At 37.3% G+C, this 14,003-nt stretch overlaps 1 protein-coding gene across 1 annotated transcript; it reads left to right on the top strand.

The window, feature by feature from the left end:
• The first annotated feature begins 9,843 nt into the window (after positions 1–9,843).
• LOC110692549 (protein YLS7-like) lies at positions 9,844–13,927 on the top strand. Its single transcript, XM_021869589.1, is given in 5 exon segments — positions 9,844–9,927; positions 10,249–11,189; positions 12,034–12,308; positions 12,849–13,349; positions 13,351–13,927. Coding segments are annotated over 4 exon segments (1,797 nt in total). The 5' UTR covers positions 9,844–9,927; positions 10,249–10,480; the 3' UTR covers positions 13,663–13,927.
• The last annotated feature ends 76 nt before the right edge of the window (positions 13,928–14,003 follow it).

Below are 14,003 nucleotides of genomic sequence, written 5' to 3' on the forward strand. Positions count from 1 at the left end.
CCCTTCGATCCTATAAGTTATTCTTATTTCTCTTTTGACACTTTTATTAATGCATATTTAAAATCGTTAATATCTCTAATATTATAATAACATGTTAGTATAAAATTAAACTCTATACAAGTTTATTTGATATCTTACAAGTACTTGAAAAGATGAATCAAATAAGGCTCCACTAATCGATCAATAATTATCTCTAAGTAATGGAAAATAAATTGTTATTATGCAATATATGAATATTGTTAATTTGTTGCCTCTTTGGATTAGTCTTAATGTATAGTTTTCCATAAATTATCTAGGCCCTGTTCTTTTGAGCTTCTGGGCAGAGCAGAGTAGAGCAGAGCAGGGCAGAGCAGGGGCAAGCAGAGCAGAGCAGATTTCAGCAGAGCAAAGCAGAGCAGAGCAGAGCAGATTTCAGCAGAGCAGATTTCAGCAGAGCAGAGCAGATTTTAGCATTATTTTTATTAATATTAATACAACTATTATTATTAATTTTATTATTATTATTATTATTATTATTATTATTATTATTGTTATTATTATTATTATTAATTTTTTTAATTTTATTTTATTATTATTTTTTTAATTTTATTATTATTACTATTATTATTATTATTAATGTTGTTACTATTTAATTTAACTACTATTACTATCATTATCGCATTGTACTACCATTATTATTAGTAGTATTAGAATTATTTTTTAATTATTATTATTATTATTATTATTATTATTATTATTATTATTATTATTATTATTATTACTACTACTACTACTACTACTACTACTACTACTACTACTACTACTACTATTATTTTTACTACTACCACTATTATAATTGATGGGTGAATGAAAACATAAATAGATGTGTATCACGTTAACATATGTTTATACTAAATAGATAAAAGACGATAATGGTTTAAAATATTCAAATTATTACATATTCAAATTATTAAAACATCGTGGTGAATTAACCATCTACTTCCATATGATCTTCATTTTCATCATCTTCATTGTCATCTTGATCTTCATTTTCATCATCTTCACTGCCATCTTGATATTCATTGTCATCACCTTCATTGTCGCTTTCCGAGCGATTAGCCCTCCAAATTCGGCGTGCTATACGATGTCGCACTTTGGCCATACTAACTTTGCGCCATTGTGCATACATAGTTGAATCTGCTACTCCTATACTTGCGTCATGTTGAATGATTGATATGCCAAGCTTATGCATCCGAATAAAATTATGTAGTGTGCAAGTGGCTATAATGATTGACATTTGACTCTTTTGTGACACTTGTGGCATGTTATGTAGTATCCTCCACATTTTTTTTAACCGTCCAAATGAACATTCCACCTTCATTCTTAGCGATGAATGAAGCTTATTAAAATGTTCTTTTAATCCTCTAGGTGGCAGTATTCTAAAATCAGGCATATGTATTCTTACTCCCCCGAAGTATGGCGTCATATATCCAAGAGTATTTGGATATGCCGAGTCTACCAAATAAAATTTTCCTGAAATATATATATTTAAGAGTACTTTACACATAATAAATGAAAATATATATTTAATACGTAATTGAAGAATCAGAGTTTACCCGGAGGTGGATGAGGGAAATTAAATTTTGGATCACCCAAACTGTGAATTTTTAATTGTTATAATTTACTTTTTTATTTTCTTTAAATAAAAAAAGGTAACAAATTAGTAAAATATCTTCCTTTTTATATCATTATTTTTCACCATTATTATAATAATGTAGTATTATTGTTCCCAAAAAAACATGTATTATGTGTTATTATAAAGATCAATATGTATTTAGAAATTGTTAGACATTATTATTAATAAATAATAAAAAATCTGTATTGTGAATTTTTAATTGTTATAATTTTAAAAAATGTACTTTAATTATTATGTACTTTAATTATTAAGTATTATTAATTATTGGTTTGTTGATATTATTAATTGATATTAACCCAGAGCAGAGCAGATTTCAGCAGAGCAGAGCAGATTTCAGCAGAGCAGAGCAGAGCAAGGCAGAGCAGAGCAGAGCAAAGCAGCTCTAAAGAACAGGGCCCTAGTATAGGAATGAGGAAAAAAAAAGTATAAAATATTACATATAGATATCATCTAGCTAATTTTTTTCCTGTGTTTAGAAAGTCACAAGAGCGGATAATGATTATCAATCACAATATTTGAATAGAGAGAAGCTCTAACTAACTGAGCTATTGCTCACAACTCACAAAAAGTTATAAAAGAATTGATATTCAAAAATAATAATCCCGCAAAATTGTATTTCTAAAATACGAAGTACTCCATATTTTGTACTCATATTAGTTAGAATTCGATATTCATGGTCATTTATTTTGGATGATTTTTCAAGCATAAATGTGAAATATGGAACGTATATGACTTAATCCAATTATCAACAACGGTATGCCTAATTCGGTGAACCCATAAATCAGTACTCAATCCATCGTGTTTGAACGTGGAGTGGGACCTTCAATTCCTTTGTTTTTCGCATTATTATTGCATTTGATTACTAACATAATTAGTGGTTTCTTAACGGTGCACGCAAAAGCACCCATTTCACTATTTCAGTACATACAGATTACAGACTACTGTATTCATAGTCCATAATTACTAAATTAGTTACATACATAAATGACATAATACGGAGTATTTGTATAGTTGTACTTTAGGATCAAACTGAACGAATTCATATTAATAACATGAATCTTACCGTTTTCGGATTGACGAACGATGAGCCATGATCTAATTAGCCACGTTAAATCTTCACTAAGCTCAACCATGTGATATTAGAGAATTCATACAAGTTTTATGAGATTCCATCGATCCTAACTAACGTTCAGTAAACATCCTATAAAAGAAACAAATCTAAAAGTATATATATGTACTTTGTACAATGTAATGTACGAATCATAAGTATATCTGTTATGCTTGAAAAATTGAAATAATTCTCCACATCCGAACAAAAAATATGCTGAATTTTATACCTTGCGTTTGTAATACCTTAAATTATCACGTACGGTGTATAAAACATTTTTTTCCGAGGAGAAAGGTGTATAAATTTTTTAAATGCACAATTGACTATTAACTTAATTGAAATTTGAATTGAAAATTGTTTATCTCTTTGATAAACATTCAATTGAATGTCTACATACATATACAACAGCATAAATTCGTTCCATTGACTATATGAGGTACGGAGTATATTTTACCATTAATAGGAAAACACATGGTATAGTTTGTATAAACATTCAATTGATTGTATACATACATATACAACAGCATAAATTCATTTTATCGTCTATATGAACTATGAAGTGTGAACTACTTCCTCTGTTCTTTTTTACTAGACATGCTTTGACTTTTACACTGTTCAATACCCCTCATTTAACCGTTTTTTATGAGCAATATGCAAGGAAAAATATATCAATGTGTGATCTTTTTGAATTCATCTTTAAAATAAGGGTCTGTTCATATTTACTGAACTGAAATGATGAACTGATTGGAGCTGAACTCAACTGAACTAAGCTAAATGAATATTTTATGAGAGAGGGAAATTGGAGTTGTACCAAACTGAACTAATTGGAGCTGAAATGAACTGAAATTAAGTAAATGTGAACAGGTCGTAAGTATTACGGAGTATCATAATACTACCTATGTTTCATATTATTTGCAACGATTTGACATAAAGTAAAGTATAATAAATGTCTAATCATTGCAAATAATATGAAAATGAGGTATTATATAATTTTTACATTTAGAAAATTAAAATTATTAATGTTTAAAGTTTTATATTTATAATTGTAATAAATAGAACCGATTCAAGTAAAAAAGAACCAGAAGGGCGAGAAACTTGCAAATTAAATATCGAAACCCGAAAATAAAATACCGGCTCGGAAACTCACTACCTTTGTCTGGAATTTTAGAACTACTCCGTAGGATTTTCAATTCCTCCAACCTTTTCTCTCCCTCGATCATTTGTGCAAAAACCCAGCAATAGAAATCCCTTTAAGCCTTTAATCAATAAAAAAATACGAGTAATATTTAAAATAATAGTCGTACCAAAAATTTCAACTAAACAAATCTCTAGTTGATCTTAGATCTTGTACCTGCCACTACCACGGTACCACCATTACATACACACTACTCCTAATTTTCTACTACGAATTTTATTTCTGGCCTTCTTCTTTGTTGATAAGTATATTAGGTGACTCGTACTTCGTAGCTTTGTCCGCCCGATCGGGCGGACATTGCCCGGTCTGACCGGGCGGAAGAAGAAGAGGTGCCTGGCAAATTCGTTGAAGAAGCTGCTCTCGCGCCCGACCGGGCGAGCCTTCGCCCGACCGGGCGAGCCTTCGCCCGATCGGGCAGACCTTGCCCGGTCTGACCGGGCGGTGGGGGTTGGATACGTTGAAGCATTCGTATGGAGTTTTCTTCTCGCGCCCGATCGGGCAGACCTTGCCCGGTCTGACCGGGCGGAGAAGGAAAAATACGGGACGCGGATTTTACGATTTAAAGTTATCTTTTATGTTATCTTTTTGCCCAAGTATCTTTTATTTTAGGGATTAATATAAAACCTCCCTAATATTAGTATAAGGGTTAAGAGAGAGAGAGGGAGAGCCGTTCTTGAGAAATACAAGAATCATCTTTGTAATCTTTGCAGTTTATAGTGAAATCATTCGATCTCGGTGCCCGTGGACGTAGCTATCACATCGATAGTGAACCACGTAAATTCTTGGTGTTGTTCTTATTGTTTGCATTGAATTTCTTTATTGTTTTCTTGTTTGTTTTCGACCTTTGCTTCCGCTGTCGCACAACAATTGGTATCAAGAGCTCAGGTTCAATCCTTGGAGAGTTTCTTGAAGATAACAATGGCAGGAGATTCAACAATAAGAATTGAGAAGTTTACCGGGAAAAATAGTTTCGGGCTATGGCAAATTAAGATGAAGGCTCTGTTAAAACAACAGCAGATATGGCGTCCGTTGGCTCCAAAGAGTACTACTTCGGAGTCAGGAGACGGACCGACTGACTCGCAGTTAGAAGTTATGGAAGAGAAGGCACACTCTACCATATTACTTAGTCTTGATGATCAAATCATCACGGAGGTTGCTGATCAGGAAACGGCGGCTGGATTGTGGCTGAAGCTGGAGTCATTGTATATGACTAAGTCGTTGACCAACAAATTATTACTGAAACAGCGGTTGTTTAGCCTCCGGATGCAGTCAGGTACTTCCTTACGGGAACATCTAGAAAAACTTAACTCTATTTTGCTTGATTTACGTAATTTAGATGTTAAAATTGATGATGAGGATGCTGCGTTGATTTTACTTGTATCTCTACCGTCTAGCTTTGAGAATTTTGTAGAGTCTTTTGTTGTTGGTAAGGATTCTATAACCTTAGAAGAAGTGAAGGCAGCACTTCATACTAGGGAACTCAGAATGAAAGCTACGAGTGATAATGGGGATAATGGTAGTGGGTTATTTGTTAAGTCCGGAAAGTCTAAAAAGAATAAGGGGTTTAACAAGGGGAACAATGCTGGGTCGGGTGCTGGAAACGGCAAGGATGGATCTAGTAAAACTACTACTAAAACATGTTATTACTGTAAAGAACCGGGTCACTTTAGGAATAATTGTCCGGTGAGGAAAAACAAGTCCCAGGCTGCTGTAGTTGAAGAGAAACCGAATGAGAGCTATAATTCAGAGGAAGATTTAGCATTAGTCAGTTCTGCTAGGTCTGATGATTTATCTGATAACTGGGTTCTAGATTCGGGGTGTTCGTTCCATATGTGTCCACGTCGAGATTGGTTTGATACATATGAACCTCGCAATGGGGGTATGGTTATAGTCGGTAACAATGCTCCATGTAAGGTCACAGGTATTGGTTCCATGAGGTTGAGGACTGTTGATGGGCGGAGGTTAACTTTGACTAATGTACGGCATGTTCCTGCTTTAGGAAAGAATCTGATTTCATTGGGTACCCTGGATGAATTGGGGTACAATGGTGTGTTTTCAGATGGGGAGTTGTGTATTTTCAGAGGTTCTGAGTTGGTACTTAAGGGTATCAAAAGGAACACCCTCTATGTTTTTGAGGGTGTTACACTGCCTAGTTCTGCGGTTTGCGCATCTGTATCTCACCAGGAGATGACTAAGATTTGGCACATGAGGCTTGGTCATATGGGGGAGAAGGGGATGCAGCTATTGTCCAAGAGGGGTCTTCTATCCGGGGTCAAGGTTGCCAACCTTGAATTTTGTGAGCATTGTGTGTTTGGTAAGAAACACAGGTCAAAGTTCAGCAAGGGTGCTCACATTACTGATGCAGTGCTCGATTACATCCATTCAGATTGCTGGGGTCCATCTAGAGTTGAAGGTATGGGAGGTTACCACTATTTTGTGTCATTTGTTGATGACAAGTCCCGATACACATGGCTTAGGTTGCTTAAGTCAAAGGATGAGGCCTTCAAAGTTTTCAAGCAATGGAAAGCTTTGGTGGAAAATCGACAAGGAAGGAAGATCAAGAAGCTACGAACGGACAATGGGCTAGAGTTTTGCAAAGACGAGTTTAATCAGTTCTGTGCAGATGAGGGTATAGGTCGGCATCATACTGTCAGGAAGACACCACAGCAGAACGGTGTAGCAGAACGGGTTAATCAGACACTGCTAGAGAGAGTCCGATGCATGCTCTCCAATGCAGGGCTTGGGAGGAGGTACTGGAGTGAAGCTGTGTTAACAGCTTGTTATGTCATTAATAGGGGTCCTCATTCTGGAATTGATTCCAAGATTCCGTTTGAGATCTGGAGTGGTAAGTTGCCTAATTTTTCGAATTTGAAGATTTTTGGTTGTGTTGCTTATTATCATGTTATTGAGGGTAAGCTGGATCCACGAGCCAAGAAGGGGTGTTTTGTTGGGTACGGGGATGGTGTGAAGGGGTTTAGAATTTTTTCACCTTCGGAGGGTCGGGTCATTCTTAGTAGGGATGTTACTTTCGATGAAAACACCATGTATTCAATTAAAAATGCAGAGATTTCAGATTTGAGAAGGGAAGGAGACAATTTATTACAGACAGATGGGGTACTTGAGGTACATCAGTCTACCATTGCTGATTTACCTCGGGTACAATATATTGATGATGATGCTGATGTTCCAGTGCCGGGTACTCCTGAACCTGAGATTACTCCTACTCATTCTAACTCTGGGGATGAGGTGGAGCAATCTAATCAGGGGTCATCTAGTCAACCTGACACCATTCTTGAGATGCCTAAACGAGTTATCAAGAAGCCTGTTAGATTGATTGAAGAGATGGAGGGAAGAAATTGCTGTGTTGATGCGATGACAGGTTATGCATTGAGTGTAGCTGATGATGTAGAGTCATTTGAACCTGCCACATATAAACAAGCAATTAGTTGTAGTGAGTCTGCGCAATGGCTTGCCGCAATGGGTGAAGAGATGCAGTCCCTTTACAAGAACAGAGTGTGGGAACTGGTAAAGGTACCGGAAGGGAGGAAGCTTGTGGGTTGTAAATGGATTTACAAGAAGAAAGAAGGGTTGTCGGAAACTGAGCAAATACGTTTTAAGGCTAGGCTAGTTGCTAAGGGGTTCAGTCAGGTAGAAGGGGTTGATTTTGTTGAGATATTCTCACCTGTGGTTCGACATACTTCTATCCGTGTGTTATTGTCAATTGTAGCACATTTTGATCTTGAGCTGGAGCAGTTGGATGTTAAAACGGCTTTCCTTCATGGCGATTTGGAGGAGGAGATTCTGATGAAGCAGCCCGAAGGATTCGAAGTTCCTGGAAAGGAACACTATGCCTGCAGATTGCTAAAGTCATTGTATGGACTTAAGCAATCCCCCCGACAGTGGTACAAAAGGTTTGATTCTTTTATGGTTTCACAAGGTTTTGACAGGAATTCATATGATTGCTGTGTGTATCATAGTAAGCTGGATAATGGTTCCATGATTTATCTTTTGTTATATGTTGATGACATGTTGGTTGCCACAAAGAATAAATCTGATATTGCTAGATTAAAGGAGATGCTTAACTCGGAGTTTGACATGAAAGACTTGGGTGCAGCTAGGAAGATTTTGGATATGGAGATCTACAGGGATCGGGCTAGAGGTAAGCTTTTCTTGACTCAGAAAAGCTACATTGAAAAGATTTTGTCTCGTTTTGGGATGGAAAAATCGAAGCCTATAAGTACGCCAACTACTGTTAGTTGTAAGTTGTCTTTGTCTATGTCACCTCAATCAGAGGAGGAGTTGTCTTATATGTCTAGAGTTCCATATGCAAATGCGGTTGGTTGTTTGATGTATGCTATGGTCTGTACTAGGCCGGATATTGCGCATGCCGTGAGTGTTGTAAGCAGGTTTATGGCTCGACCTGGGAGGGAACACTGGCAAGGGGTGAAAAGGATTTTTCGCTACCTGAGAGGGACAACTGATATTGGTCTTGTGTACGGGAATGGTAGGGAATGCTTGGTCACTGGGTACAGTGATTCTGATTATGCAGCTGATGTGGATACCAGGAGGTCTGTGACTGGTTATGTGTTCACTTTGGGTGGTTCTGTGGTTAGTTGGAAGTCTACATTGCAGTCATCAGTTACGTTGTCAACTACTGAAGCTGAGTATATGGCTTTAACTTCTGCAGCTAAGGAGTCTATTTGGCTCAAAGGCCTAGTAGGTGAACTGGGTATTGCACAGGATTTTGCTACAGTGTATTGTGATAGTCTAAGTGCGATTTGCTTAGCTAAAGATCAAGTACACCATGATCGGACGAAGCACATTGATGTCAGGTATCATTTCTTGCGTACTGACAAGAGGATTAAGGTGAAGAAGATTGGGACTGCTGACAACCCGGCTGATTTCTTCACTAAGCCTGTTCCGTTTAGCAAGTTTAAACATTGCTTAGACTTGCTAAATATTGATTACTACGTGATGTAGTAGGCCCTGAGGGGCGAAGTTGGGGAGCTCCTGGTGTAGGTGTGTTGGCATTAAGGTGGAGCTTGCCCGGGGCTTGTGATGCAGGTGGAGCATTATGAGTTGTTATACTTGGAGACGAGTATGTGATGGGTCTTGGTTGAAGACTTATCGGGATGTATGGCTTATGCATGAGTCCTGCATCGGGTTTGGCTTGAGATGTTTTTTCACTATGTCTTGATGGGGTCGTTTGCTGACTACGAGTTCTCGTCAAGGTGGAGATTGTTGATAAGTATATTAGGTGACTCGTACTTCGTAGCTTTGTCCGCCCGATCGGGCGGACATTGCCCGGTCTGACCGGGCGGAAGAAGAAGAGGTGCCTGGCAAATTCGTTGAAGAAGCTGCTCTCGCGCCCGACCGGGCGAGCCTTCGCCCGACCGGGCGAGCCTTCGCCCGACCGGGCGAGCCTTCGCCCGATCGGGCAGACCTTGCCCGGTCTGACCGGGCGGTGGGGGTTGGATACGTTGAAGCATTCGTATGGAGTTTTCTTCTCGCGCCCGATCGGGCAGACCTTGCCCGGTCTGACCGGGCGGAGAAGGAAAAATACGGGACGCGGATTTTACGATTTAAAGTTATCTTTTATGTTATCTTTTTGCCCAAGTATCTTTTATTTTAGGGATTAATATAAAACCTCCCTAATATTAGTATAAGGGTTAAGAGAGAGAGAGGGAGAGCCGTTCTTGAGAAATACAAGAATCATCTTTGTAATCTTTGCAGTTTATAGTGAAATCATTCGATCTCAGTGCCCGTGGACGTAGCTATCACATCGATAGTGAACCACGTAAATTCTTGGTGTTGTTCTTATTGTTTGCATTGAATTTCTTTATTGTTTTCTTGTTTGTTTTCGACCTTTGCTTCCGCTGTCGCACAACATTCTTCTTCTCTCTGTTTTGACGGTTTACATTGCATCTGGGTTTTTTATTCAATTTTCTGGTTAGTTTCTCTCCTTCATTTTATTATATTTGATTATTTTTCGTGGGTTTTCTTCTAAATGAAGGAAATGATTTTATTTTTGTGCTTATATTTAGATTTGTGTTAATTTTGTACGGAGTATTGATTAATTATGCTTTGTTGAATGCTTTAGTTGGTTGTTATTGGAAAAAGTTTGCCATAATTACAGTGAATTTGATTAATTTATCAATAATTATGATGGGATAATTATGGGGGTCTATTCATTTTGAAATGATTGTTGTTAAATTGTTGATTTTAAGGATAAATGCTCATGTATTGAATATTGGGCTGTCTAATTTGCAGGAAAATATTGATTTAATGTTCTTCACAAGTGGTTGAAGGTGATGTTCTGCTATTATTTGGGTATTTATATTGATTTTGGTGGGTTGATTGAAACCCTATCTAGAGCTTTATATTTGTGCTCTAATAGGGTGTTATTGCAAAAATTGGCAATTGCAATTATTATTGAAAGTTTCATTTTTGGTGCAATCTGTAAATGGTTGATTTAGTGTAGAGAAGATACTAGATAGCAGGAATGGCTTTAGCTTCACACAAAGACTATGGTTCGGCATCTAATTATCCACGCGCATTGTCGTCTATAATAATCTCAGTTGGGTTACTGGCTGTATTCATTACATTGGCTTCTTGGATCTTGTTGTCATTCCCAGTTGGGACTGTTGTTCGGAGCTATTTTTATGGGGTTGATCAGACGAGTGATTTGGGTCTGTCTGTATCATTGGGAGGTTTAAATGGGAGTCAAGTTCGCGGTGAGGACAAGACAGATTTTAGTGACATAGATTTGGCTAAGTCTGAGGGTACAACTGAAAAAGATCAAAATCAAAAACAAAATGATGGAGGTAGCAAAAATCAACCTGGTGAAGATAATCAAAATCAAAATGCTGAAATCAGCAAAGATCAACGTGTTGAAGATATCCAAAATAAAAATGTTGAAGGCAGTCAAAATCAAAATGCTGAAGGTAGCCAGAAAGAGGTGCCTTCTGGTGATGATACTATGCCCAGGGAACAAGCTACTAATAACACTTTACCTACTGAAATTCCTGTAGAGCAAGCTACTAATAACACTCAACCTATGGAAATTCCTAGGGAAAAAGCTACCAACAACCCTCTACCTATGGATGATAGAGATTCGCCGAAAGATGAATTGATCAATGATGCCTCAGCTGATTTGCTTAAATCAGAGACTTCACCTGGCAATACTGATAGCAAAGAATCAGTTGATTCAGGTTAGCCTTTGTGCCCTGAGTCACTGTTGGTTTAATTTTTCTTTCACTATTAATGCTCTTTGGTTGCGGATCTACTGTGTTTTTCCATGCTGCTTGTAGTACTTAGCTTGCTGATGCCTTTTTAATTTTTTTTGATTTTTCTGAATTAAATTCCTTTCTATGATTATAATTAATGCATTCATTTTCATGCTTTTGTGAGGTCTTTTAATTACTTCTTGAATCTTGACACTTTTTAACATTGGCTTGAGAGACTGGCAAATATAGGATGTTCAATCTGCTGTTGATACATGAAAAGAAACTAATGAAAGTGATATATTCATCACATCATCTCATAAGAGTCATAACCCTATTTTTCACCAACGTTCTAAATTTGTTGTGCTACATCTTTAGTACATTTATTCTTTGAATCTTGAAGTCCTTGTCCTGTCAATTAAGAGTTTATGCTTTAGTTTCTATCATCAGATGCATTGAATGAACTAGAAAAAATTGAATTGGTCAGTATAGAAGGAAGCATCTGGAACGCAGTGGATCCTGATACGTGCAAAATGAGTTTGTAATTTAAAAATAAATTATTCTGTTGTTCTTTGTTGAGTTATGTGCACTGAAGCATATACTGTAGAAAATTAGAAACTATCCCTTTGGAGTTGGCTACTGGCTAGTTTGCAAATGGAGATTGTAAGTATTGGTTTAACCTACCAACATGTGCTTTGAGTTTCTGACTTGAAGCATTGTAATCTGATTCTATCAATAATACTATATACATGCTAGCATTATAATTCACTTGAATACTGTTTTGGCCAGCTTTCTGATTTTTTAATTGAATTTTCTTTGAAATTCTCTTCAGAGTGTGATTTGTATCATGGTGAATGGTTCTATGATTCCGCTGGGCCTCTTTACACAAACAATTCATGCCCTGTTATCACTCAAATGCAAAATTGTCAAGGTAATGGGAGGCCTGACAAGGAATATGAGAGCTGGAGATGGAAGCCAGCACAGTGTGAGCTTCCAAGATTTAATGCAACCAAATTTTTAGAGTTGATGAAGGGGAAAACTCTGGCTTTTGTTGGCGATTCAGTTGCAAGAAACCAGATGGAATCTCTTATGTGCCTATTGTGGCAGGTAAATAGCATATGTTCATGTAGTTTCTATTCCTCCCTAAACATTCCTACTGTCCTTTTTTTTGTTCCCCTTAATTTGTTTGGTGATAGGCAAGAGTAAGGATGTAGTATATTGTTTGTCAAAAAGATATTGCATTACTGAATCCCTTAAACTTATGAATTTATAAGTGTAACACCTAAGATTTCCTTATACTTCGTTTTTTTATATTTTTTTTTATTTTTCCCCTATCAACCAGTTATTCTTTTTATTAGGATTTTCTGTACTAGGTTAGAGCTGATCATGGGCTTAGCTGTTGCGAAAAAAATTGGTCCACTCAAACCAGTCTAAACCAGAGTTTGCCCAGTTCGGCCTCTGCCAAAATCCAGTAAAATTGGAACAGGTCTAGTGGAAAAGAGCCTAATTAAACAATCTGGGTTGGATCTGCTAGTTTTAACCAGCTTTATTAGTGAGAATTTTGAAAACTGTGAGTCTCTTTATTTCATAATATGTTAGGTATCGTGGTTCAGTTATGCTTAGCTCTTTATTTCATTGTTGTTTTAGGTTGAAACTCCAAAGAATCGAGGAAACCGTCATATGCAACGGTGGTTTTTCAAATCAAAGTCAGTTATGATAGTTCGCATTTGGTCTTCATGGCTTGTCCATCAAACATCTGAAGCTTCTGGTGATCTTCCATCAGGAGTTGCCAAACTGCACCTTGATGTCCCAGATGAAGTTTTCATGCAAAATATCCCAAACTTTGATGTGGTTGTACTTTCTTCTGGTCATTGGTTTGCAAAGCAATCAGTCTACATGTTGAATAACCAGATGGTTGGAACCCAGTTGTGGTCCCCACCAAAGAAGCAGCAGCCGCTGAATATTAATAATGTTGACGCATTTGGAATTTCTGTTGAGACAAGCTTGACTGCCATGGCTACACATCCTAATTTTACTGGACTGACCATTCTTCGGGCTTACTCACCTGATCATTACGAGGGCGGTGCGTGGAACACTGGTGGATCATGTACAGGAAAAGTGAGGCCCATATTGCCGGGTCAGTTGGTGAAAAAACGACTTCACGAATATCATGCACGAGAAACAAGTGAATGGATTTTATGAGGCTGTTAAAAAGCAGACAAACCGTTCGAAATTGAAGCTGTTGGACATCACTGAACCCTTCTCATATCGGCATGATGGTCATCCAGGCCCATATAGGAGCCCTGACCCGAATAAAATCACAAAGCGAGGCCCAGATGGAAAGCCACCACCGCAAGATTGCCTCCATTGGTGTATGCCAGGCCCAGTTGATACCTGGAATGAGCTTGTGCTTGAAGTTATAAGACGAGAGTTTGAGGGTAACCAAAACCCTACCGTCTAACTGACGATATATATTTATCAATAGCTAGGTAGCCTCTGATACTTTGCTATCTTATCATTGTTACAAATACTTGTAAAGTATTTATTGTCGAAGCAGAAATTTACACTGTAGGTGTTTCTTGTTTGAGGGGTCTGATTTAACGGAAAATAGCAGATAAATTTTTGCCATTGAATCAGGTTTTATTTTAACCTGGTTGTGGATGGAATACGCCAGAAAGCTTCTTGTAGATGTTTTGGGTTCTACACTATAATTTTAACTTATTTAATTATTATTATGTCGTTATTCTATTATTAATGTCTTTCTTATGTCATTAGGCTGCGTGATACATATTACTGGTATTT

Source organism: Chenopodium quinoa, unplaced genomic scaffold (genome assembly GCF_001683475.1).
Source record: "Chenopodium quinoa cultivar QQ74 unplaced genomic scaffold, ASM168347v1, whole genome shotgun sequence".
Classification (NCBI taxonomy): domain Eukaryota; kingdom Viridiplantae; phylum Streptophyta; class Magnoliopsida; order Caryophyllales; family Amaranthaceae; genus Chenopodium; species Chenopodium quinoa.